General features: G+C 41.5%; 2 protein-coding genes across 2 annotated transcripts; one reads left to right on the top strand and one right to left on the bottom strand.

The window, feature by feature from the left end:
* Nucleotides 1-4480: 4480 nt before the first annotated feature.
* LOC115549441 (trypsin) lies at nt 4481-12613 on the bottom strand. Its single transcript, XM_030364685.1, has 5 exons — nt 12406-12613; nt 7768-7927; nt 6932-7070; nt 6103-6360; nt 4481-5609 (listed from the first exon to the last, which is right to left on the bottom strand). Exons 1-5 carry the CDS (start codon nt 12446-12448, stop codon nt 5442-5444), a joined length of 768 nt encoding a protein of 255 aa, XP_030220545.1. The 5' UTR covers nt 12449-12613; the 3' UTR covers nt 4481-5441.
* A 7613-nt stretch (nt 12614-20226) lies between these two features.
* LOC115553355 (trypsin) lies at nt 20227-24111 on the top strand. Its single transcript, XM_030369491.1, has 6 exons — nt 20227-20312; nt 20420-20503; nt 20968-21121; nt 21583-21721; nt 22396-22641; nt 23018-24111. Exons 2-6 carry the CDS (start codon nt 20449-20451, stop codon nt 23162-23164), a joined length of 741 nt encoding a protein of 246 aa, XP_030225351.1. The 5' UTR covers nt 20227-20312; nt 20420-20448; the 3' UTR covers nt 23165-24111.
* The last annotated feature ends 1400 nt before the right edge of the window (nt 24112-25511 follow it).

Raw genomic sequence — 25511 nt, 5'->3', positions numbered from 1 at the left:
GTTATCCACATCGGGACGCGTGAGAAGCTCCACCACTACGCCCACCGTGACAGCCGATAGGCTCATGTTTCCTCCTGTCGTGTTATGCTTGTTTTGTTGTTTTTATGACGCATCCAACCAGCCACAATGTATGAACTTTGTGAGACCCACCAACTGAGGGTCTCACAAAGTAATTAACGTGCTGAAAAGGACAGGCCTTTTATTTTCGGAAACGTGTGACGAGCATCCAAATTGTTTGGAGACGTGCTATCAAGTCCGGCACACTCAGAACTTTTATTTGGGATTTGCCTTCCCTTCATCTTATACAGATCCTCTCCCAATCTCTCTTTCCGACTCCTCACTATCGTCTTTCTCTCTTTTCTTTCTCTCTTTCTTTCTCCTTTATTTTGTCCTCTCTCCACTCTTTCCTTACGCTATCATCTCCATCTTCCTCTATCTCCATCTCTCTCACCAACTATGTAGCCCGCCCTTGTCACCCAAAAATAATGCATCATTTTTTATAATATACACTCAACATGCTGAATTAGTCAAAAGAATATTTAAACAAAGTTCTGTTAAAAATCAATCTCTGCTCAACGCTTCCACTTGCATACGATGAACCATTCAAAATGTTCCTGGATCACAGATAAAGGAGCCGTTATTAATCTTGATAACTGCTGCTCGTAACAACCGTAATATGTATTCTGTGTGTGGGTGAAATTACTACGTCTGTGGGTGTGTGTGTGTGTGTTTGTGTGTGTGTGTGTGTGTGTGTGTGTGTGTGTGTGTGTGTGTGTGTGTGTGTGTGTGTGTGTGTGTGTGTGTGTGTGTGTGTGTGTGTGTGTGTGTGTGTGTGTGTGTGTGTGTGTGTGTGTGTTTATGAGGACTTGTCAGTGTGTGTGTGTGTTCATGTCTGCCTTTTGTGATGAGCTGGTGTGGGCTGGTATGAGGGTGTTGAGTTATGGGGCTGCAGAGCTACAGGGCTCGTTAGCAGCCAGGCAGCTTCCATCTCTTTGATGGCGGTCCAAAGTGAGGAGACGTTATTAAAGTGCTCTACTTTCTGCTCGTCCTCCATGGGCTGGGAAGTAGATACATTTGAGTGCTTAAAATGAGCAGTGGACATGGGGAATGCAGGAAAGAAGAAGAGGCAATTGAACATGGCTGTTTAGAATCCCCTCCATTGCAAACCATTTACATTTGCACGGCCCAGAGGAGGGATCGTGTTATTGAATGCATTCAACCGAGTCACCACACATCTCTCGCTGATGCCCCACAGTTCCGCAGGAAGCTAATTCCTTCACAAAATCTAAAACGCAGTTATTTCCCTCCCTGAATATTCATCTTTATCTAGCCTGTCATCAGAGCTGCTCTCTTCCTCTTCCTCCGTACGGAAGCAATTTGAGTCCATTTAAATTGGACGTTTTACAAACCATTATGTATCACCTAACAGATCCTCCCATCCTTGCCCGTTACATAAGTTAATGGTCCGCACCTGAATGTTATTTCACATAATAAGAGAAACCTGACACAGTGCAAATCTCAACTCAATCATCAGTCAGTTCCTCACACAGTGGAGAGACGCAATGTCTGTTATCTCTTTGTTTGGGAATCATTTAAAAAAGCAAGACGTGGGAGCCCCGCGACATGATCAGAATGCATAACGTCATCATCTTACCTCAACAATACCCGGTTTCTGGATCCTTTCCCTCCCTTCATCCAGAAGCATTTCACAGGCTCTATTAACGTCAGTGGTTTTTAATCTACATCTTTGCTCCATCGATTGTGGATCACTAAAGCTCGCTGGGCACGGTGGAGGAGCTATTCGTCTCCATTTAGGTCATGATGAAGAGAGGAAACAAATGGTCCCTTTTCCCCGCTCATGGATTTTGGTAACCAAGTGTGCTTCTGTCGCTGTCTGTTTGCCAAATAATGAGATAAAGGCCAATTTAAAAACTCCTTTTTCAACCCGCATATTTGACTATCTGCAGAGGACTCCGGGGACAACCTTGATACAAGGGGAAGCACGCCGAGGGAAAATGACATGATAGTGGCGGTGAATATTCTCACCCATCTAACCTCCTGCATCACTTGTATCAGTTACGGCAGTCATGCTTCCCTTTGGATTTATGTATAGATGTTTTCTAATGTCCGTGCCTCCAAGCCAATCGATTCATCTCCGGCTGCAGCTGCTGAGCCATCGCGTGCATATTTAAAGCCCTTCTCAACGTCCCAGATTCATGGGGGAGGCCTTCTGGCTGGAGCCTGATATGTCAAAGACTAACGGATGCATTTAGAAAGAAATATTGAGTGCTTGTGTTTCCTGAGGCTGTCCAGACACAAAGAAATGGAGGAAGAAGAAAGAAGGGAAAAATGGAACGTCTTGGGGCAAAACTGAACGGCTCCTTGGTTTCGGAGGAAACAGCAAATATAGCAAGTCACGTTTCCACTGCTCCGCTCCTGTCTCGCCACGGGGGGAACCCAGGACGCTGAATTACCCCGCACTAAATGAGGCTGTACTGCCTCTATAAATACAATGACAGAGTGGAGCTGAGGACTGAATGAGGCTCCTTTCAATCTCATAGAGAGAGGGAGACGGAGGGGCTTTATATAAATATACATAACTTTTGTAAGTGAGTTGAGTATGTCTGTGTTTGTGTCAGCGTGTGTGTATGTGTGTGTCTTTATGAGGAGTTGTTTGTGTGTGCGTATATATGTAGAGAGAGAGAGAGAGAGAGAGAGAGAGAGAGAGAGAGAGAGAGAGAGAGAGAGAGAGAGAGAGAGAGAGAGAGAGAGAGAGAGAGAGAGAGAGAGAGAAATGAGAAAGAGAGGGAGAGAGATAGACAGAATGCAATGAAGATGGTTTTGTGTTGGTTTTTTACCTTTTGTACGTTTTTGATTATAAAAACAATTGAGCAGGGGAGGTGAAGGAGGAGGACCAGATGGAGAAAGACAGGCTGTGATTCTACTTGACTTGTTTGTTCTTATCCTGCTTTTATGATTAAATGCCCTCTAGTGGATTGAGAAAATCCATGAAAAAGTTGTGACTTGAAGATGCTACTCCTAATAATAATTTCTTTGGAAAATTGGGTTAATTTATTCCTCAAAATGCAGATGGCCCTTTAAGCATTTCAATGCATTTGCTTCAAACACGCAATGTATTTAATATTGTGGACCTAAATGCTCGAAGAGTGTGGCTGAAACAGACAATCAATTAAAGGGTCTCTACTGAGGTGGGATCAACAAATATGTAAAGGCAGGACTTGGGGCATGAAAACCAGGGTTGAAATACTGTGTGCTGATGGAGGATGTGTAGAGCGCGGGAGATGAATGGATGATGAGACTGGCGCAAACTAGGTGGCAGAAGTGGACGGCGTGACAGCATCATGTCCCATATACAAAACATTTACCAAAAAAACTGTACATAAAGATTTTGTTATTATAATTGACAGTTATATTTAATATTATTATATTATTTTTAAATTTTAAAAAGCTATACAACCATGTAATCCCAAAGTCCCAAAGCCAAATCCCTTGGGAGGGAACGTCCATGCAATACATACTATGTGCATGCCAGAATCATTACATCCGTACATACACACACACACACACATACTCAAACACGCACACAGGTGCACTCACACACACACACACACACACACACACACACACACACACACACACACACACACACACACACACACACACACACACACACACACACACACACACACACACACACAGAGAAGCACAAATAGCAAAACCATTTCCTCATGTGAGCCTTTGTTGCCTGGTCCACATGGGGGCCGGCTGACATAAGAACAAAACCGTGATTCCTGTTAACGCGACCCCGCCTGTGGAACCAGGGCTGTAAAAGCCGGGGCGAAACATCAATCCCGCGGTCGGAGCGACGCGAGGCCCAGGCTCCTGCAACCCGAGAGCCCTCTAAAGTAGGACATCAACTATTCATTCTGTTGTGAGGCGCCTGGGCCTTGTGGGGTGTGATGAGGACTGTACTGATTTCACATGGCCAGCTTAGGTTCCCCCCCCCCCCCTCCTGCACTGTCTTACTGGAATCCTGTCTGGCCAGAGCCGGCTGAGCTGATCAAAAACATTCAGCTAGATCAGCTGACTCATTCTTATACATCGCTGGTTGTAGCGACACTCATCCTTGAGGTTACGGTACAATTCACTGTGATATGATTACACCACAGGGTTCAATGAATAACAGCCTGTTGTTTTCCACTAGCGTCGTGAGGCAGTGAAGACCAGCCAGTGTCCATGCTGTTGGTATTGGTGTTGTGAATTTCCAAGACAAGAAGAAGGAGCCAAGAATCCGCAAATCAGCCTCAGGATGTATTGGTAGTAATTTATTATATAAAACGAGGAAAAAAACACAGTTCCTTTACATTGTACAACAAACACACACCACAAAGGTTCTTGTTTTTAAGTAGTGACTGCATACATGTCACTACTATTCCATACAATAAACAAAACCAGCAAAAATTGGCAGAAATCCTTTACTTAGAAAAATTTGTTTGGGTAATAGACACGCACAAACGTAGAAAGGGTGAAATGTTGATGAAACGTCGAACGACTATCATGTATCCTCATCTTCTTCCCCACCTCAGTAGAGATGCATGGCCACAATGGCACTTTTTGGACTAATTTGGACCAAAACTCTGTGTGTGATGGATTGATGCCGTTGTTTACTGTGTATGTCCTTCTTGTTGATGTGATGTTGTGATGGACTGGTGATGAAATCCAGTTCAGAAGTGCTTAAGGAGCAACTGTGTCTTAAGATGTGAGAGAGCGATATTTTATTAATGATTATTGAAAAGATTAAACATAAAAAGATATATTTCTGTATATATATATATTTATATATGGGAAGGTTTTTATGCAGTCTTTGATTCCAGTCATCATTCAGTCATGTTTGTTTGATTAATTGTGAAGCAAAATACCATCCCAAACCCATGGGCTACCATATTAGACATTTGATTTGTTAGAGAGTCTTTGTATTCTATGCACCAACGAATGCATCCCAAAAACAATTTATGGGTTAGATGATAGAGAAAGAACACCCAAAGGAAAACATGTTTGGATGGTTTTGAACATCTCAAGAAATGCCTACATTGTTATGTACCACTGCATGTCAGTATATAGCATTATAAGGGTAAATATGGCACAGGGATATTTGATCATATATATTCATTTATGAATACATGAATTCCTCATTCATGCATATACAATTGTCTACCAATTCATGAAACAACTTCATCAAGTCATTTCAGAAAAGCTTAAATGATTTACTACACCTGATAAAAATTGAAGTTTAAATATGCAACACATAAAAAAGGGAAAATGAATTATGCTAAAAAAAAACAAGAAAGGCTCAATTAAATCGGAGACCTGAAGTTAAGATGTCCTTAACTGCTATAAGTTCCTGATCAAATGTACAGTTACTAATACTTGCATCTGCTGTAGTAGTTGAAGATGGTGCGGTCTATCCATCTGCGGTATTTGGCCACGGCGGTGTAGACTCCAGGAAACTCAGCCTGGGCACAGCCATTACCCCAGGAAACAACGCCATACAGCCTGCCTTCACACACCAGGGGACCCCCGGAGTCTCCCTTGAACAGCAGAAACCCCGGGGTTAGACAAGGCGCCGGGCGCTTTACACTCCGACTACACCCAGTGGGGAAGGTTAAAGGTGACATATTATACCACCAGGGGTGAGTGTGATTAGCCATTACAAGCCATTTTTGAAAATCTGCCTCTTCTGACATCACAAGTGGGCGTGTCCACCTAGATGTGTGCTGGATGGATCAGTCTACCAGCCTACCCAGTGGACTGTAGCAAACGCTGCTCATTTATCCGTCATAAATCGAAGTGGACACGCCCACTTGTGATGTCAGAAGAGGCCGATTTTCCAAAAGGCTTGTAATGGCTAATCACACTCACACCTGGTGGTATGATATGTCACCTTTAAAGTGCAAAATATGCAGTGGCAGACACGGGAATACGAAGGACAGGACTATAATCGACAACAGCCTACGCTACATCCCGCCGGAATACGGAGGGTGAGCTGAACGGAACGACATTTGTTGTCTTGATCGGCCTCACCTTACAGGCATCCTTCCCGCCAGAGCTTAACCCGGCGCATATCATGTTGTCCGTGATGTTGCCCCCGTAAGAGGTGCTGCCGTTACACCTCTCCAGCGACACCATGGGCAGCTTGACGGTCCTGAGGATGGAGGGGAGCTCGGAGCCTGTGAAGCCCCAGCCCGACACGCGGCACAACCGGCCATCCGCCACGCTGGAGCCCTGCATGGGCAGAGGGACGATGGCCACGTAGCTGTTGAGGTTCACGGGCGCCTTCAACTGGAGAGAGACAGAGAGAGAGGCAGCGAGAGACAGGGAGAGACAGGCAGAGAGAGAGAGGGAGAGAGGCAGAGAGAGACAGGGAGAGAGAAGACAGAGAGAGAGGCAGAGAGAGAGGCAGAGAGAGACATGGAGAGAGAGAGAGAGAGAGAGAGAGAGAGAGAGAGAGAGAGAGAGAGAGAGAGAGAGAGAGAGAGAGAGAGAGAGAGAGAGAGAGAGAGAGAGAGAGAGAGACAAAGAGAGACAGGGAGAGAGGCAGAGAGAGACAGAGAGAGACAGAGAGAGAGGCAGAGAGAGAAACAGAGAGAGAGAGGAAGAGAGAGGCAGAGAGAGGCAGAGAGAGAGGCAAAGAGAGAGGCAGGGAGAGAGAGGCAGAGAGAGTGACACAGGAAGAGAGACGGAGAGAGAAACATAGAGATGGAGATGGTGGAGAGACAAACAGGACAATGAGCGAGGAACTCCTGCTGGCTTGCTTGACCTAAGTTGAGTTCATTTATGTAACAACAACAACAACACATTTATTTTGCCGGACATATTCTGCATCATCACGGTTTCTTGGCACCTCGTGTACCTTTATGAGCATTATGTCGTTGTTGTTCTCGCCGATGTAGTCAGGGTGTGGTATCAACAGCTGGGGTATGTTGAACTGCTCTGTCCCCTCGTACATGGACAGGGAGTAATCTCCCGCCACTATCAACATGTTATCTGCCCTGAGGAAGAACCCAAAGAAGCGCTGAAGTCAGGGCAAGCGTTCAGAACTTCCGACAGGTCGTTCCTGTTGTCTTTGGCCATTTGATGACATTCGAGGGGATAACCTATTTGTTGAGACCAAATGATGTGTTATTTACGTGGGTTATCCCCTTCCCAGCCATAAGGAAACTCGTGTTTCATAAGTACGTCATCAATTATCCCCCATAGTCGTCAGGCGCTTGAGTCAAAATCCAGGGCATTGGGTGTTTCACCAGTGCACAATGCATCCCATTGTCTGGGCTTGTATCGCTTTCTTTCGGTCTTGATAAGTTACAGTAATTACAAATCTGATATCGCTAAGCACTCGTCGTAAAGTGTGCCAATTATTTACCTGCACACATGCAGAGATGTCAAGTTGAGGACACCTTGAGTGTCCTCAATTTGAATTACCCTCTTCTTCCATTTGGTAGTTCTCGAAAAAAAAAAATATATAAACTCCAACAGAATTTGGAGAATCCTCAAAATGGCAGAAGATAAGGAAACCATCTTCATCTCGGCCGTTGGAGACATCGATCGTTGAAAGGTGTGTCATGGAAAATGAAGCACCTCCAAAATTGTGCGTCTCAAATTGTGGTTGTGGATTAGTGTACTCTGTGGCGTTTCCTGCTGTAATACAGCACATCACAAGCCATAGCTTAGTCCTCAACATGAACTCACCCAACATCACAGTGGGCTGCTGTGAGCACCCAGTATTTGTTGACCAGCGACCCGCCGCAAAAGTGACGCCCCTGGGTCGTCTGGATGGAGACAATGTACTTGATGAAGTTCTGAGTTGGGACGTAGCCGCCCACTATCCGGCCTTCCATCTGAGCATGGCCTGGCGTTTGGAAGGCAACAAACATAAAACACAGGTGAGACTTATTTGGAATGGTCTTGAACAGCAAGACGACACAAGCACAGAACAATTTCAATCAAAGTATTCTCCGGCCTCCTCCACAGTTCATACAGTAGCAGGCATGACAACACCACGGGTCCAGATGCCCTGATATACATATATTTACAGACTGGTTTTAAGTGGAAATTGGGGCAGCATATGATGAATGCTGCTGTTGCATCAGCAGATTAATAACACCAAAATACAATCAAGAGAGGAAACCAAATCTCATTCTGCTATCCCAGGTGCTTTCATCCCTCTCTACAGTCAGACGGACAGATGATTAGAAAGACAGACAGACAGACAGACGGACAGACAGACAGACAGACAGACAGACAGACAGACAGACAGACAGACAGACAGACAGACAGACAGACAGACAGACAGACAGACAGACAGACAGACAGACAGACAGACAGACAGACAGACAGACAGACAGACAGACAGACAGACAGACAGACATGCTGACAGACAGATAGACAGATAAACAGATAGATTGAGTGACAGACAGACCAATAGATAGCGGTAATCGGATAGATAGATGGATAGATACATAGATAGATAGATGGGTTAATACAAATTGCAGTACTATGACTAGTACGAAAATATTTCATATAGCAGTATAACATTATGTAAAAAACTACAATAAGTTATTAAAAACTATAATGGAGTATATTCCCGCTTTACATTTTCTAACAGGTTTTACTTCACTATGTCCTGTCGTTGAGCAATTAAGCTGATCTTAAATCGTTATATAGTTCTTCCAAAGGTCAGGTCAATCAAAGGCTACCTCCTTATGTCTGCTCGGTGTATTATATTACATAATATTATATTATATCTCTCTACGTCTCGTATTCTCCATTGAATCCTCAGAACTTGCTATCAACATGGTACGACAACATGGCTAACACAGTACACTCATGCTACTACGAGTGGAAATGCTTTGTGGTCTGAGGGCTTTGTCCCTTACTCTTCCCTACCAGACACCCGAGAGGGCTGAACGAAGACCCTCCATTCTCATATTTTGATCCCAGGCTATAATTACCTTAAGAGAGAAAGAATAGGTAATCCTATACATGAGCTCCATCACTTGGGTGTGTGCACACCACACAAACAAGAGAATGGGAAATTTGGTTGGCATTATGCAACTGCCCATCAAAGCCCTGATTGAATCTCCAGGGAATGAGAATCACTAAAAGACAATGACACATTGAGATATATACCGCCTGGTAGTGGGAAATGAACATTGTGCAAAACAATACTAACAATGAATAGACAAACTGTGATTTAAATTCATAGTAATACCTCAATATTCAGAAAACAAGTCTGGTTTTGTGGTTTTTGAATGTAATTCACTTTTCTTTTAAGAGAGGCTACATGGAAAAATATACTAAATGATGTATACTTAAAACTTTTTCTCTTTAACTTTTGCTCTGTATAGCGGTGATTAACAGGGTCCAAGCTAAATTACAAGTCAAGAACACAATGATGGAAGATATATAAATATGACATATAATTATGAAGGAAGATGTTCCACTTAATACAATACTGTGCCTCAGCTATCAGGTGAGCTGCAGAGCAATGGCCGAATGTCATGTTGAGCTTGTTCATAATGCTCTAATCGAGATTCGAACTCTCCACCTATAGATCACTTGTACAAGGCAATATCCCATTGAGCCACTTATAGACCTGAACTGCAGTCTCATTCACGTGGTCAAAATGTATATTGATAAGCACACAACATCCAGAAAACTCCAAGCACACATTTCTCAAGTGAAATAAGTGCTTTCTTAAAAGCATATACCTGAAAAATCTTTGAAATTCTGGGGAAATTAAACATTTGTAGGCAAGAACACTAACGGAAGAAATATAAATATGACAGAGTTAATTATGAAGGAAAAATGGTTAACGAAGAAGTTCCCCTTAATGCCATACTGTGTCTTGACAGTCCGATTATTTGAAACGAATGAGCTGGAATGTTGATTGCCTGACGAATCTCAGGTGCTGATTCAATGTTGTGTTTCTTAAATGAGTGGCAATGTCATGTTCAGCGTGTTCATAATGCTCTAATCAGGATTCAAACTCTCAACCTAAGGATCACCAATACAAGGAATTCCCCAATTGAGTCACTGACATTCCTGAACTGCAGGAAGCCTCATTCACGTGGTGAAAATGTCTATTGATAAGCACACAACATCAAGAAAACTCAAAGCACACATTTCACAAGAGAATTAAGGGCTTTCTTAAAAAAAAAAAAATTGCACTGTTAATGGTATCCACTTAATGATAGCCGTAAGGTAGTTATACAATAACAAAATTGTCATATAGGCTAAATGGGTTCAGACTGTGGCCTTTGGATTTTCTATGAAATTGTGGGAAAAGTAAACATTTTTAGAGCAGAAGACCAGGGTGAAAAAGATGCATCTGATTTAAGAGATTAATATGATGAAAGAATTTTGAGTCCAGGTCAATCTGGTAAGGACAAATAAGGCTAGTTCATATTTTTTTTAAAAGCGCCGTGCCGACCTTTGGGTGCAGTACCACAATTTGGGTTTATGGGTAGTGGGGGGCATTGGTATCCACCTAATAGTCATGTTTCTTTATACAATAACAAAATGGTCAAGAACAATGGGCTGACTGCTCCAACTTTATTGGCCAATATTTCTCAAATGGAACTAAATAAAACAAATTATTTTTGATGATTTTTGTGAGGCTTGGTCAAAACATTTTATGTGGCGATTTTGATGGTTTTATAGATGCATCTGATTCTAGAGATTAATATTATGAAAGAATTTTGAGTCGAGGTCAATCTGGTGAGGAGAAATAAGCCTAATTCATGATTTTTTACAATAGTGCCACCTTTGGGTCCAGTACCACATATTTGGTTTTATGGGTAGTGGTGGGGGTTATTGGTAACCACACCTGATAATTTCAAGAGTTTTCGATTCACGGTATAGGCTGCAGTATGACTTTTACAGAATTTGAGGGAAAAAAAAAACGTTACAGAAACAATAGGGGACGCCCTAATAAGTGTGTCATAAACTTACTGCCTGTTAAGCCCTTTGAGACTGTACCTGATTATTGGCAATACAAATACAATTTTATTTAAATTTAATTCAAAATTGTATTAATGCAAATTTACTTCATAAAGACTTAATTAAATAGATTTTGATTTACTACATTAAACGACACACTACACATTCCCTTCTTGGTGGTAGTAGCAATGTAGCAAAAGTGAACTTGCATTTTTGGAAATTATGACTAATCTTATCTAACATACAATGGAATAAGTATTTGGGTATGTAATTACTCTAATTTATTTATGAATTCACTTTGACATCTCTATTGTGTGTGCGCTGACTGCAATTAACTTAGATAGATATTGAAATAGTCAGGACTGGAGGAAGATGTTTTTTTTATGAATCATGGATGTTCATAAAAAAAATGCAACTTTATGAATCAATAAAGTTGCATATGATTTGTTTAGTTTATCTTAGTTATCTTATCTTATCTGTCTTTTTCATCATCTGAGTTTAGTCTTTCTGAGATTAGATTGGTTTAATTTCTCTAACATGACTTTGCATGGTTCACATTTCATGGATGATTAAAATAAGTTTCCGTTGATCATGTCTAAGTCAAATTCAGTTGATCATAATTACCCAAATTTCATTTAAGTCAATTTATATTATTTAAGTTTCATGGAGTTGAGCTGTTTGGGTTCATTTATTCAAGGTCAAGTAGTCCAGTTCAGTCCAGTCCAATAGTCTAGTCTAGTCTAGTCTGTCTAGTCTAGTATAGTATAGTATAGTCTAGTATGATAAAGTCTTGTCTACTTCATACAGTCATTGAATTTTTTTTATGAGGATATGACCATTAATATTCTGACTCTATTGTGTATGAATGATTGCCAGTTCAACATCTCCATTCCCTCTCTTGAACCAAACTGATTGTATCTGCCTTCCTTTGTACATTTTATTTTATTTTAGCGTGGTTTAGGACTCCATCCAACCAGCTCAGCCAAGACCAATCAAAACATAGTCCTGAGTCAGCAGGAACCATGGGGTGTCCTGCCAAGGAGTGGTCTCACAGGACCTCAGAACCAAGAGCCGGTTTGAATGCCCCAAAAAGCAGGAGCTGATAACAGTATTAAGGTCACACCAACACACTGTGAAGTATAGTACGTATACTGTTATACACCCAAAAACATTAATAGAGCATAAATCATATTCAATATTCTCTCACCAGTTAAGCTCTTACAGTTTAATACTATCCAGTCCTGCTTGCGTACCCTCCCACCCCATCAAAAACACAGAACGCTCCACTCTTCCACGACCACATCTGAGTTGCGGAAGTACTAAACTGGGTCACCAAAAAGAGAACCAGCACACATGTGATTAACAGTCAATAAAGAGGCTACTTACAGCTGACGGCCAGCCCACACAGTAGGAGAGAAGACAGGTCCATGGCGAGGCGACGGGGGTCGGCGGCACACTGCCGTGTCGCAGGGTGAGAGGGAGAGAGTGTTCCCCTGAGCACGACCAGCGGTCTAATCCTAAGGGCTAGATCTCACCTGCACTCTCGGGTTTCTCAAAGTTCCTATTTCCGTTTCCATGGTCACCTTGTGTCCTCCCTTGAACAATATATAGCCTAATTGAAGCACGTCACAGCAACTCCTTCCAACCCCCAACCAGGCAGGAACCCCCTTCATCAAATATAAAAATAAATATACATTCGGTCCACCTTGTTTATGTAGTGTCAAATGTTTCAGTGATTTTGAACCTTGGATCAGAACAAAATAACTTTTGTGCAACAACTCAGTAAAAGTTAGTTAAAGTAAATCTCCTGGAGGAATATTGGGAAAGGGGTTCGATATTACAACCTCCCCCCCCCAACACCCCCCACCCCTGGACGTCCCTGTAATGACCTGCAGGGCTGGCTAAGGGCCCGCGTTGCAACTGATACCAAAGATGAACCACGTCTCACCATCTTTGTCTTCCACACGAGTCACCGATGCAACTGCTCAGCTCGACAGGGCGTGGGTTCCCGTGTGTGTCTCCCCATCCCTCCACCCAGCAGCAGAGATTCCCTGTAGGCCGTTTGTGTCTCTGGTTGTCGCGGGGTCCTGCCTGGCCCTCCCGGATTCTTGATTTGTTGACATGTGGCTCTAGATCTCAGCGTGATGGATACAATTTCGTTTCCTTTTTTGCCTCTTATGTTTTTCTTTGACCAGATCAAATATCTTATAAGAAATAGTAATACATTTATTTTGTACAACGCTTTTCAAAATACTAAAATAATAAAATACTAACATTCCCAAATAGCATAATTTATATAGTTCTTTATAGATTACTGTTACAATTGGGAATGAATGATGAGACAATATATAGAAGATAACATAATGTATATATTTTTATAATATTTTAGTCAAAGGAAATACACAAAGAAGCATTATAATTATCCCATGCATATATATATATATATATATGTATATTGTCAATCCTATCCGAAATCTGAATGCTCTCGACAAAGATATTCAACAGGAGACTTTTAATCAACGAGAGAAGATTTTAAAATTGCCCACGTGGCTAATAAAACCAAGTAGTTTCCAATGCTACCCCTTGGTGGAGCCCCTTCTACACAAACCGACAATTCAGCTATTAGATAAATAAATAATTCGACATATTTGTATTTATATCTGTAAATATAGGCCTACTGTATGTTAATAACAAAGTGTAACCGGAATAATTATAAAAAAACTACTTTAAACATTTATATTAATAATAATATGCATTAATTAAACACACATGCAGAAAAAAGAAAAGTTAGGAGGTTAAGTCCAGTCATTTGCAATATTATCTAAAGGTACAAAGGTTCCTACTGACACGATTCCTATAGGAAATAAAATGGGATAGGGACTAGGCCTTTGTAACCGTTTTAAATTTAGTCACAAAGTTGCAGTACTTCTTGTTCAACTATATATTTAAGATATTATACAAAAAATAAACATTTCCATTCCCCCCAGATGGATGTATTGCGTCGATATTTCCAAACACAGTACATCGACTTTGGTAAACAAGCACAAAAAGATTACAATTGTTCACGTAAAGAATAAAATGTGGGTGAGAAACCAAGCTGGATCAAATGAATAGATTATCACTCCATCACAGCTGTGACACTGGTTTGTAAATGTATAGTAGAAAGGAGACTTGGATCTTACTTGTCCTATTTCTCTGTCAAGAACAAAACAGGTAATGTGACTCCAACTGTTTTTCTTTCTTTCAAATAAAAAACAGGTCACCAAATGACCTGAATGTAACTGCAGAGATGGTGAAAATGCTGTATACTCAAATTGCTTGTTATGTTACGCTATTAAATATAGTGGATGTAGCAATTATAGCGAGTGTTCACACGTTGATGTATGATTGATAGTTGTAGTTCCATAACATGCAATTATTTCCTGATAAGAACAGTCACCGATGCCACTGCTGAGCGTGACAGGGCGTGGCTCTTGTTGTTCCCGTGTCTCTCCACCTCTCCGCCCCAGCAGCAGAGTATCCCCAGCAGGCTTTGGGTTTCTCTGGGGAACGGTTTGCCCTACCCTGCCCTCCTTGAACTCTTGACTCTCAGCACACCGTGGCTCCAGATCCCAGCCTGATTGATAATAGAAGGTCTCCTTTTTTAAAGACCAACCTCCTGCTCTCGCTCTGTGACTAGTCTACTGTGTATGTTAATTATAACAACAATGTTAACACAAACTAATAATAATAAAATAATATGTTGGCCAAAGAAAATGCACAAAGAAGCACTATATTTATGTGTTTAACTAATATGGCAAACGTTCAGTGGTGTGGTGGATTAATGGAAATCTAAGCGTTGAAGCATGATGAAATTATTTAATATATAAGTGATCTTGTCTTGTCAATGAATGGTAATGTGATCTATCCTTGTTAGAGGGAGTTTCAGTTCATGACGACAAGGGAGAGTCTCAGTCAAAGGAAAGTGTTGCAATCTACAGAGGAATCTAAACTGTTTTCATTTACAATAGTCCAACAGAAATCTGCCAGGAAGGTTTTTCTCAGATATGTTTTTGCACTTGTACTGTACATACGCCATCACGCCGTAATTAGTCATCACTAAGCGTCTGCTGCTTTGTAGAACAACACAGAGAACACAATTTACACTTTATTGACTTTGTTGCTTATTTGGAGCCGTTCTACTCAGATACAGCCCTCTCTCACTGAGCGTTTTAACACTACCAAATATGCCATTTTATGCAAGCCTTTTTCGTGGCACGGTCCGCGCGTTTACACTTCCCGAGGTTATTGCCTGCTGGAGCTAGAGCCCCAATTTACCCTCCTGGACCCTGCACAAATTGGCGGTTTATTGGGTTTCACCCAGGTGTAAATGCAATGGCTCCACGGTTCTCAACAGAGACAACGCAGGGATATGATCATGAGCAGTTTTAACTGGAGAGAAAGTGAAATCCGCGAGCTGCTGATCATGTGAGAGAAGGTGATGCTGTCGTATTAAACAACGACGTTGAAAGATGGTGCGATCTACGAGAGAAACCCAGAGGAACTGTCCTTACGAGGCTTTTGTCGGGATACAAAACAAGCCAGCAAAATAAAGAATACGTTGGCGTTTTTGCACTTGACAATAGTTAATCGAGTTTGTTGCCTACACTCAGACGTGAACTTATTCTTTCATGCGGGTGTCTTCATTAAAGATCCCATGCCATGCTATTTATGGATGCTTTAATATAGGTATTAGTTGGCTACAAACACAGTATTCAAAGACGTCCCCGAAATTCAGCCGTGGTGCAGAGTTACAGCCACTCCAAACCAGTCGCACATTGAGCTTCCCCCAAACGCGCTGTTTCGGTGGGCGTGTCAAGGCAGGTCAAGGAGGGGGGTGGGGGTGTGGCCCTGAGCAGCTTGTAGCCACAGTACAATGCGCTCTGGTTACGGTGGGCGTGTCAAGGCAGGTCAAGGAGGGGGGTGGGGGTGTGGCCCTGAGCAGCTTGTAGCCACAGTACCATGCGCTCGCCGCTCTGTTGACGGTGGATGTATCGCAATGGCTCGTAGAAACCCATATTATACATAGATATCTATATAATATAATCTAATATATGATGTATATTATCACCTGGCCCTGCATGCGCTCTGTTTACGGTGGATGTATCGCAATGGCTCTTATAAACCCATATTTATATCTATATCATATAATCTATAATATATATTATCACCTGGCCCCGAGCACCTTGTAGCCACGGTACCATGCGCTCTGTTTACGGTGGATGTATCGCAATGGCTATATCATAATATATATTATCACGGCCAAAAGCTGTGTGAGCCTCCAGACGATCAAACGACCGCGTCTTCTTCAGATTGATGTGGAAGTGGAAGAACCAGAGACGTCGGAGAACCCGACGAAGTCCTTTGCGATTCATTATATCGTCTGCACACAGGTTTTGGCCGTGATAATATGTATTATTTGATATAGATATCTATGTATTATATGATATTATTTAGATGTAGAGCCCCAGGACTGTAACGCTGCTGTAGTTGTTATTAGGATCTAAACAACACGTCGGACTCTCGTCTCTGGTATTTCTACAACGAGACTCGTAGTGGGGGTTATCTCAGCCATGGTTGAGAATGAATTGGGGGAAAGGAACTTTGGCTTTGACTCCCTGAAGTACATGAACCACGACATGGAGGAGAAGGGGATTGTTGGCCGCGAATGTATCCCGCTTGAGCCCTGCTTCCCGCCGCCTCGGCAGCGGTCAGCGCTAATCACCGCCTCCTGAAGCGGTGGTCCATCGGCAGCGAGGCTCCGGCGGGAGAAGACCGCGGTCAACAATCCCTTTCTCCTCCATGTTGTGGTTCATGCCTACTTCAGGGAGTCAAAGCCAATGTTCCTTTTCCCCAATTCATTCTCAACCATGGCTGAGATAACCCCCACTACGAGTCTCGTTGTAGAAATACCAGAGACGAGAGTCCTACGTGTTATGCGCCATCACACCAACAGCAGAACGGTTATCCAAATAACAAGGAAGTGTACAACACTTGCGTTACAGTCCTGGAGCTCTATATCTAAATAATATCATATAATACATAGATATCTATATCAAATAATACATATTATCACGGCCAAAAGCTGTGTGCACGTCCAGACGATATAATGAATCACAAAGGACTTCGTCGGGTTCTCCGACGTCTCTGGTTCTTCCACTTCCACATCAATCTGTAGTAGACAGAACCGCGCGCTGCCTGCTGCCGGCGCAAGGCACCACCGCCCGGCTGCCCGCTGCCGGGCGGTGGTGCTTCGCGGCGGGGGTGCCTCGCGCCGCGGCAACCGGCGGCAGGCAGCATGTCGCAGTTCATGTACTTCGATGTCGTTCTGCCATTGCATTCAAAATTCTGTAACTAGCCTGTTACTACGAACTAAGCAACTACCATACACGTATTAGCATTTAGCACTAGCTCAATCACGACTCATTCAGAATTCTTGTGGGTGGTTACGAACCAACCAAGTGGGCAGGGCCATGAATAATAGTTTGACAACGCTACGTCACAGTGTCACCTCATCCAGATTGGCTCATTTCTTCTGCCTTTTTCCTTTCATTGCCTATTGCATTCAGCAGACACACTGCATAGATTTCAAACTTACCACAGCTCACAAACTTATTCAGACCTATGTTATTTAACAAACAACAGGAAAAATGTGATTTTAATGGCATGGGCTCTTTAATAAAAAAATAATAACATTCGGGAGTATGCAAATTATTCTAAAGAGATCTCGACTCTGTGCGCAGCCCCGCCTTCTCCGGTGAACCGAAAGCCTGCGCCGTGACGAATTGGGGATCTTTTATCAAAAACTCAACTTCACTATCGCACCAACGTGAACCTACTCGTGAACCGCTTGCCGTCATGTTTATTGTTTAATGGGAATGAAGGGTCGCGTGGACTATACTTCATCCAGTTTAGGTTGCGTAGCCATGCGTGTGCTCATTAGCATCATTCTGTACCGTGGCCTGAGCACACCTCTCCGAAGGCCACGGATTTGAATTGTACTTGAGTACGGTCGGCGTGCTCACACTAGCCAAACGACCTAGACTTAGGGGCGCAGAGATGTCAAACAGACTTGGGCACGGTACAGATGGCCTAGTGTGAGTGCGCCCTTGTTAGTCTTTGTTTTGGGGTGTGGCTTTGGAGAGAGGCCTGAAGGGAGGGATGGAATTTTCTCAGTTTGGTTCTCGGTTCTCAGTAGCCTAGCCTACTCTGACTAGCTTCTCAAAATGGCCTACCCTAGCTTTAAAGTTATGTAACATTGACATTGAGACCAATAATATTTAATCTCGTTGGAAATGTGCCATGAATTACACATATGAGATTTGTCCATTTTGAATTAGACTGTGGAAATATTTTCACATATTGTCACTTTTCGCGTAATTTAACACAAATTTGAAAAAAATTGTATAAACAAAAAAAGCTTGACTCCAGTCCAAATTCTTAATGTTCCAATTTGCTTGGAATCATGCGCTACTACTTTTCTAACTATAATAACTAAAACTAGAAAAAATGAATTTCCTGCAGAAAATGAGGTGGGTGCTGTAGTACAAAGTGAGGTTGAAAATATGTTTGAATAAAGCCGCATAGATTAAGACGTAAAGAAACATTAAATGGCTTAAATAAAGTGAAGGGATTTTAACAGAGTTCAAAAGTCTAAATAGAGTCTTTTGATATCGCATGACAAGGAAAACGGTCACACAAGTGGGTGATTCGTGTTATGGTAGTACACTCTAGTCGTGTGCCGCCTATCAGCTGACAGCTAACGCGGTCCAATCAAACAAATGTATCAAATGTGTCAATTTAACATCTTCCACTTCACACACACCCACAACCCTATGAAGTTAAGTGTCCTGATATGGATTTCAGCTAGCACCACCCGAGCCTCCACCTGTTTTGATTCTGCTCTGTACTGTATGTTACACAATAGGTTGAGGTGTCTGATGTACCCCATTGGGGATTGTTCAGTGCTTCCTGCTATCAAAATTTGAGCATGCTGCATCTGACATCTGTATGTCATGCTTTAAATCCAAAGAAGGGAGCAACCTCAAAGAGAGGAACCATACTGCTGAACTAAAGTGTGTTACCATTTATTCTATTTAATGGTTAAATCTATAAAATATAAAATATTTCTCACAGAACATGATATAAAGTGTCACACCATGTGATGTTTTGTGCATTAAATAAGCACAATATGTGCCACCATTATTCACAGGTATGTAATGAGCACACTCCTTGCAAGATGGTAACATATTTTAACGTTTAATTGCAAAACAAAACATTTATAATGGCCATTTTTAATATAAGAATGTCTATAAAATGGCTATTTAGATATATATACTCTGGGTTGATATATCTGATTTACCCTGTGGGGGATTGTATAGTGCTCCCTGTTGTCAAATGCTGTATGCTGTATCTGACAGAATACATAGAAGTATGTCATGCTTTAAATCCTACAGCAGAGAACAACAGAAAACAGTGGAACCATACCGCCAAACTAAGTTGTAACACCATTTCATGCAATCATTTTTTAAATCTATGAAATGAGTGATGCTGACAGAACTGCAGTAATGGCCGAAATGCTGCCCACTCAAATGGCTTTTAGATTTGAAAGGCTATGCATGAGCTCAAACTGAACCTCAAGCTGAACATATAGGCTATATATGCTTGTTATGTGAATCACATCATACATTTTATATTGAGGTGTTGAAATTCAGTGGTGTTGCAACAATAAGGAAAGTTTATTCATTTGCATATAATTATTTTAGTAGTTGCATTAGATAATAAGAGATAGGCTAAACATAATGCAAACGGCAAAATGAAAGCTTTGATAAATCACCAAATTGCAGAGCAGACTTGCCAAATCACACAAATAAGGAGTAGGTTTGTTTACCCCACAATGATGTTTCCACAACTCATCTAGTCATGAGACATTTAACCCATCAATCTAGGTGTCCATATTCTTTGGATGGACACTCTGGTGCTGGTGTTCCATTCCCAAGCATATTCTTCATAACAATACATCCCAAGGTGTGTGAGAGACTCACAATGGAGAAGCAGACCATATCTTTGTTCTGTACTAGGTCAGCTTTAGTGTAATGTGATGTGGGATGGCCCACTTACTTACTGAGACCAAAAGATAGTTGGACAAAAAAAGAGATTTGGATAAGGATACTGTTACATTATATAAAGAATGAGGTGTCTCAGTCCAACCAGTTGCAGAAGTTCTGAAGATTGATGATCATTTAGGATAACGGGTAAGAGCATAACTTTCCTATTATTGTCACTGTGTAGAGCGGATTTTCAAGGGTCTTGTGCAAATTAATACCTGCCTCTCAGTCATCTTTCAACTGTCATCTTTCAGTCAACCGCTATTTAACAGGTCGAGTTAAAATGAAAGAGGCAATGAGATGGACATCGCTGCTCCTCACCTCTCTAATTGTAACAGGTATATTTCTTTCTCGTCTCAAAAGTATGCTATTCTTAAAAAAAATCAAAAAATCGACCAATGCTTGTTATGCTTATAATATGGATAATAGACAATATATTTGTTTATATTTATAAGTTACAAATGTATAAATATAGACAACACACATTGGCTTACTGCAGTATATACATTATACATTAATTATTTTATTTTATGGTGAACACAGCATAGCTCTATGTTTGTGATGTAGCATGTAAAGAATCATATTTCATTAACTATATACATTTGCGTGTGTATATATATATATATATATATATATATATATATATATATATATGACTGTCTGACCTTGTTTGAGTCAGGCACTCTCCAACACAATGGCACTTTGCTGGCAACATGATAGTACAAACACACAAAATGATGAGGAAGCTGGGTATAATTTGAATGTCCTGAAACATTTTTCTTTCTAACCTCACTGGGTGCAGAGGCATATTCAGCCAGGATTATTGGGGGCCAGGAGGTTTTGCCTTATTCCATAAAATATCAAGCATCCCTGCAATCTGAAACCAGGCGTCACTACTGTGGAGGGACACTGATCCACGCAGAGTGGGTAGTGTCTGCTGCCCACTGCTGGAAGCCGTGAGTACTGCCAATTCATAGAACTGTTAACTAGTAGGATGTGACCGTGCCTGCTGCGCTATGATCGAGAGGTTGGACAACTATATAATGCCAATCATATTTCGTTTTTTAATGCTTATTGATTAAATGTTAATTATTCGAAAATAGGCTACTCATTTATAAATCATACATTTAGAAATTGGACCTGATTTGCCTGCTTGAGAAGGCATTGTCTAAAGGGTAAATATTCTGATTTTGTTAGAGACGCAAATGAATGGCGACGCAGATTCAGAGCTCTTTTATAGCTCATCGTGCAACCACAAGCACATGTGGATCAATTTGAGCAGTAAGCGGCAGTTCTTTCTGTTTGTGATTGTGTTCAAAGTATGTTTAGCAGTTTTGTCAAACATCTGCACTGCAAAAAACGAAAAAATATGTTTTCCCCGTGCTTTGCCATGACGCCGTGTGCCCTGCCTAACCAGGAGTTCTTCGTTGACGGTGGTGCTGAGTGAACACAGTTTGAGTCAGGAAGAGGGTTATGAGCAGGTATTCAACGTCTCCAGGATATACGTCGCCAACTATAACTATAGGACATTCAGCAATGACATCATGCTCATCAAGGTAAGGTTTCCTTCAAATAAAACTCCCGGTTTCATCTGACGATTGAGAATAATAACCAACGTTTACAATCCGAATAACATTCACTCCATCTATTTATACGTTACATTCTCACACACACACACACACACACACACACACACACACACACACACACACACACACACACACACACACACACACACACACACACACACACACACACACACACACACACACACACACACAGGGCCGTAGCACCAAATCCTGGGCCCCTATACTATAGGTACTAATGGGCCCCCCTGCGCTAAGTTGTTGACGGGGGGGACGGGGGGTGACGGGGGTATGGAGCGAAGCGATTGTTGACGGGGGGGGGGGGACGTGGCCGATACGTAATTATTATTATTATTATTATTATTATTATTTTTTTTTTTCATGGGCCCCCCCTCTGCCTTGGGCCCCCCCACAACTGTCCCCTTTGTCCCCGCAGTCCGTCGGCCCTGCACACACACACACACACACACACACACACACACACACACACACACACACACACACACACACACACACACACACACACACACACACACACGCACACACACACACACACTCTAAAAGTTAAGATGTGGTGATGGTGTGATGTCCGTGATGGTGTGATATCCGTTTCTTTCGTCTGCTTTGCTTCTCATCTGCGGCAGCTGAGTAGACCGGCCAGCCTCAACGCCCACGTTCAGCCCGTCAGACTTCCAAACGGCATACATGCCGGAATGACCTGTACAGTGAGCGGCTGGGGGGTGACACAGACCTATAGCAGCGTTCTGTCCCCCGTGCTGCGGGCCGTGGACGTGCAGATCATCCCGAGATGCTACTACTACTACTGGGGCCGCATCACCCGTAACATGATCTGCGCTGGCTCCCGGTTTGGGGGCAAGGACTCCTGCCAGGTAACAAGCCTGTTATACACAGAGAACCAATAGGTCCGTGGTGGGGGCCTGGAGAGATAATACAGTTAAGCCATGGATGGGGATGACAATGCACAGCAAGAGGATGGGCCGGTCAAGGGAATAGACCTGCCGTTGAACCGGTACTGTAGACATTTAACAGCAATCATCATTTTATCTCTGGCCAACCCCTTGGAGAAAGTACGTTCTTATCTCTGCATACCTCTGTCTGCCTTTTATAATGATAAAGTTAGACATTGAGGTTTGAAGTATACTGAATACAGGAAGGCAATCAATTATTTAGTACATTACAAAGGGTACTTTGATTGTGAACCGTGCTTTGTGTTCATTGGCTATCTGGTTTTGTTTTGTTCCACAGGGAGACTCTGGAGGTCCGCTGGTCTGCAATGGATACCTGGAGGGAATCGTCTCATGGGGCATTAGTTGTGCCAATCCGTACTACCCGGGTGTCTATACCAAAGTCTCGGCCTACGTCAATTGGATCAATTGGGTTATCAATAGCTAAAGGCTGACTGGGAAGCATGCAGGGAATGTGAATTCAAAGATAGGTATAGCAAACTCATGCCCTTAGGCCCACTTCACTTTCGACTGTAAAGTAATCATATAGTTGTGCCATAGTCTTCGGTTTGGTCGTATTTTGTTCATTTAGAACAATGAAAGGTATAGGCGTACTTCAGGCCCATAGTTTTATTGAGATTTATACAAAACTTAGACTTCTTTTTAATATGAGACATTGAATAGTGATTTCTGGCAATTAACACACTTTTTCTGAATGTTTGCTTTTCTTAACAGAATATACTCCCTTTTAAGTTCCATCACAAAACCTTAGCAAAATGGTCATTTTGTTTTCAGCTGTTAACTCAAATGCTAAAATGTGTCATAAGCGCCTAATACATCTGGTAGGTTTTTTGGACTATGTCTGTCAGTATGCACACATATAAACCAATAAAGTGATATTCCACGTCAGTATGGACATAAGGTTATTCCAAGCTGCTGATTAAAAGGTTATCAAAAAACAAGCAAGAAAAAGCGGGTAACATCACAAAGCGGCCTCACATAAAACCTAAAATTATCAAACTTCTTCACGAACATTTTTAGTTTTCTTTGCATGAAAAATTATCATTTAAATTCACAAACAACATATGTGTAATCCAGGGCATATAAAGACTGGGACCAGAAAATAATTATTTTCTCTCCATTGACACCCATTCATATTTTTCGATCTCATAGGTCCCATGAGCTCTACCGGAAGACCGGTGACTTCGCCACTCTATGCGCGACCAGCAGGGGCGATTCTAGTTTTCATAAACATCCTGGGTTTAGCCCAGAGGGAAAAGAAAAGTATCCCTCTGGGCACACAAAATTATTATTTATATTTTTGTCTGCTTTATTGTGCATGCACATGTTTTCAGAATGCTTTCCCTAAATAAAATACGAAGTTTATTATAGCTATAAATAGCTACCTGACTGCTTTGCTGCTTATCCCCAAACATCAACTAAGTTCCCCACACATAACACAAAGCTTATTTTCTCAGAACACCTACCCGTTGATTTTATAAATATTTTTTACTCTCAGAAAATGCTATTAATCTATTATGCGATATAGGTCAAGCCGCATAATAGATTTATAGCAGTTTATGAGAGTAAAAAATATTCAGAAAATCAAATGGTGGGTTATTTGAGAAAATAAGCTTTGTTTTATGTGTGGGGCAGTTAGCCGAGTTCACCAGATGTGTTTTGATATGGGTAGGTCAAAAGGTCAAGCCACATAATAGATTTATAGTTGTTTTTAACATAAAATAAATAGTATAAAATCAAAAGTTGGGTTTTTGGAAAAAATAAGCTTTGTGTTATGTTCGGGGCAGTTAGTTGAGTCCACCAGATGTGTTTAGATATGGATAGGTCAAAAGGTCAAACCGCATAATAGATTTATAGCATTTTCTGAGAGTAAAAAATATTTATAAAATCTAATGGTGGGTTTTTGGAAAAAATAAGCTTTGTGTTATGTGTGGGGCAGTTAGCTGAGTTCATCAGATGTGTTTTGATATGGGTAGGTCAAAAGGTCAAGCCGCATGATGCATTTATAGCCTTTTTTTAACATTAAAAAAATAGTATAAAATCAAAAGGTGGGTTTTTGGAAAAAATAAGCTTTGTGTTATGTGTGGGGCAGTTATCCGCGTTCACCAGATGTGTTTTGATATGGGTAGGTCAAAAGGTCAAGCCGCATGATGCATTTATAGCCTTTTTTTAACATTAAAAAAATAGTATAAAATCAAAAGGTGGGTTTTTGGAAAAAATAAGCTTTGTGTTATGTGTGGGGCAGTTAGCTGAGTTCACCAGATGTGTTTTGATATGGGTAGGTCAAAAGGTCAAGCCACATAATAGATTTATAGTTGTTTTTAACATAAAATAAATAGTATAAAATCAAAAGGTGGGTTTTTGGAAAAAATAAGCTTTGTGTTATGTTCGGGGCAGTTAGTTGAGTCCACCAGATGTATTTTGATATGGATAGGTCAAAAGGTCAAGCCGCATAATAAATGTATAGCCTTTTTTTAACATTAAAGAAATTGTATAAAATCAAAATATGTTTTTTTGGAAAAAATAAGCTTTGTGTTACGTGTAGGGCAGTTAGCTGAGTTCATCAGATGTCTTTTGACATGGGTAGGTGAAAAGGCAAAGCCGCATAATAGATTTGAAGCATTTAAAGCATTTTCTTTACATTAAAAAAATATATAAAATCAAACAGTGTTTTTATTTGTGAGAAATTAAGCTTTGTGTTATGTGTAGGACAGTAAGCTGAGTTCATCACAAGTGTTTTGACATGTGTAGATCAAAAGGTCAAGCCGCATAAT

Source organism: Gadus morhua, chromosome 1 (genome assembly GCF_902167405.1).
Source record: "Gadus morhua chromosome 1, gadMor3.0, whole genome shotgun sequence".
NCBI lineage: Eukaryota > Metazoa > Chordata > Actinopteri > Gadiformes > Gadidae > Gadus > Gadus morhua.
Note: the sequence above shows the minus strand (reverse complement) of the source record. Positions and strands in the feature narration are given on the sequence as shown.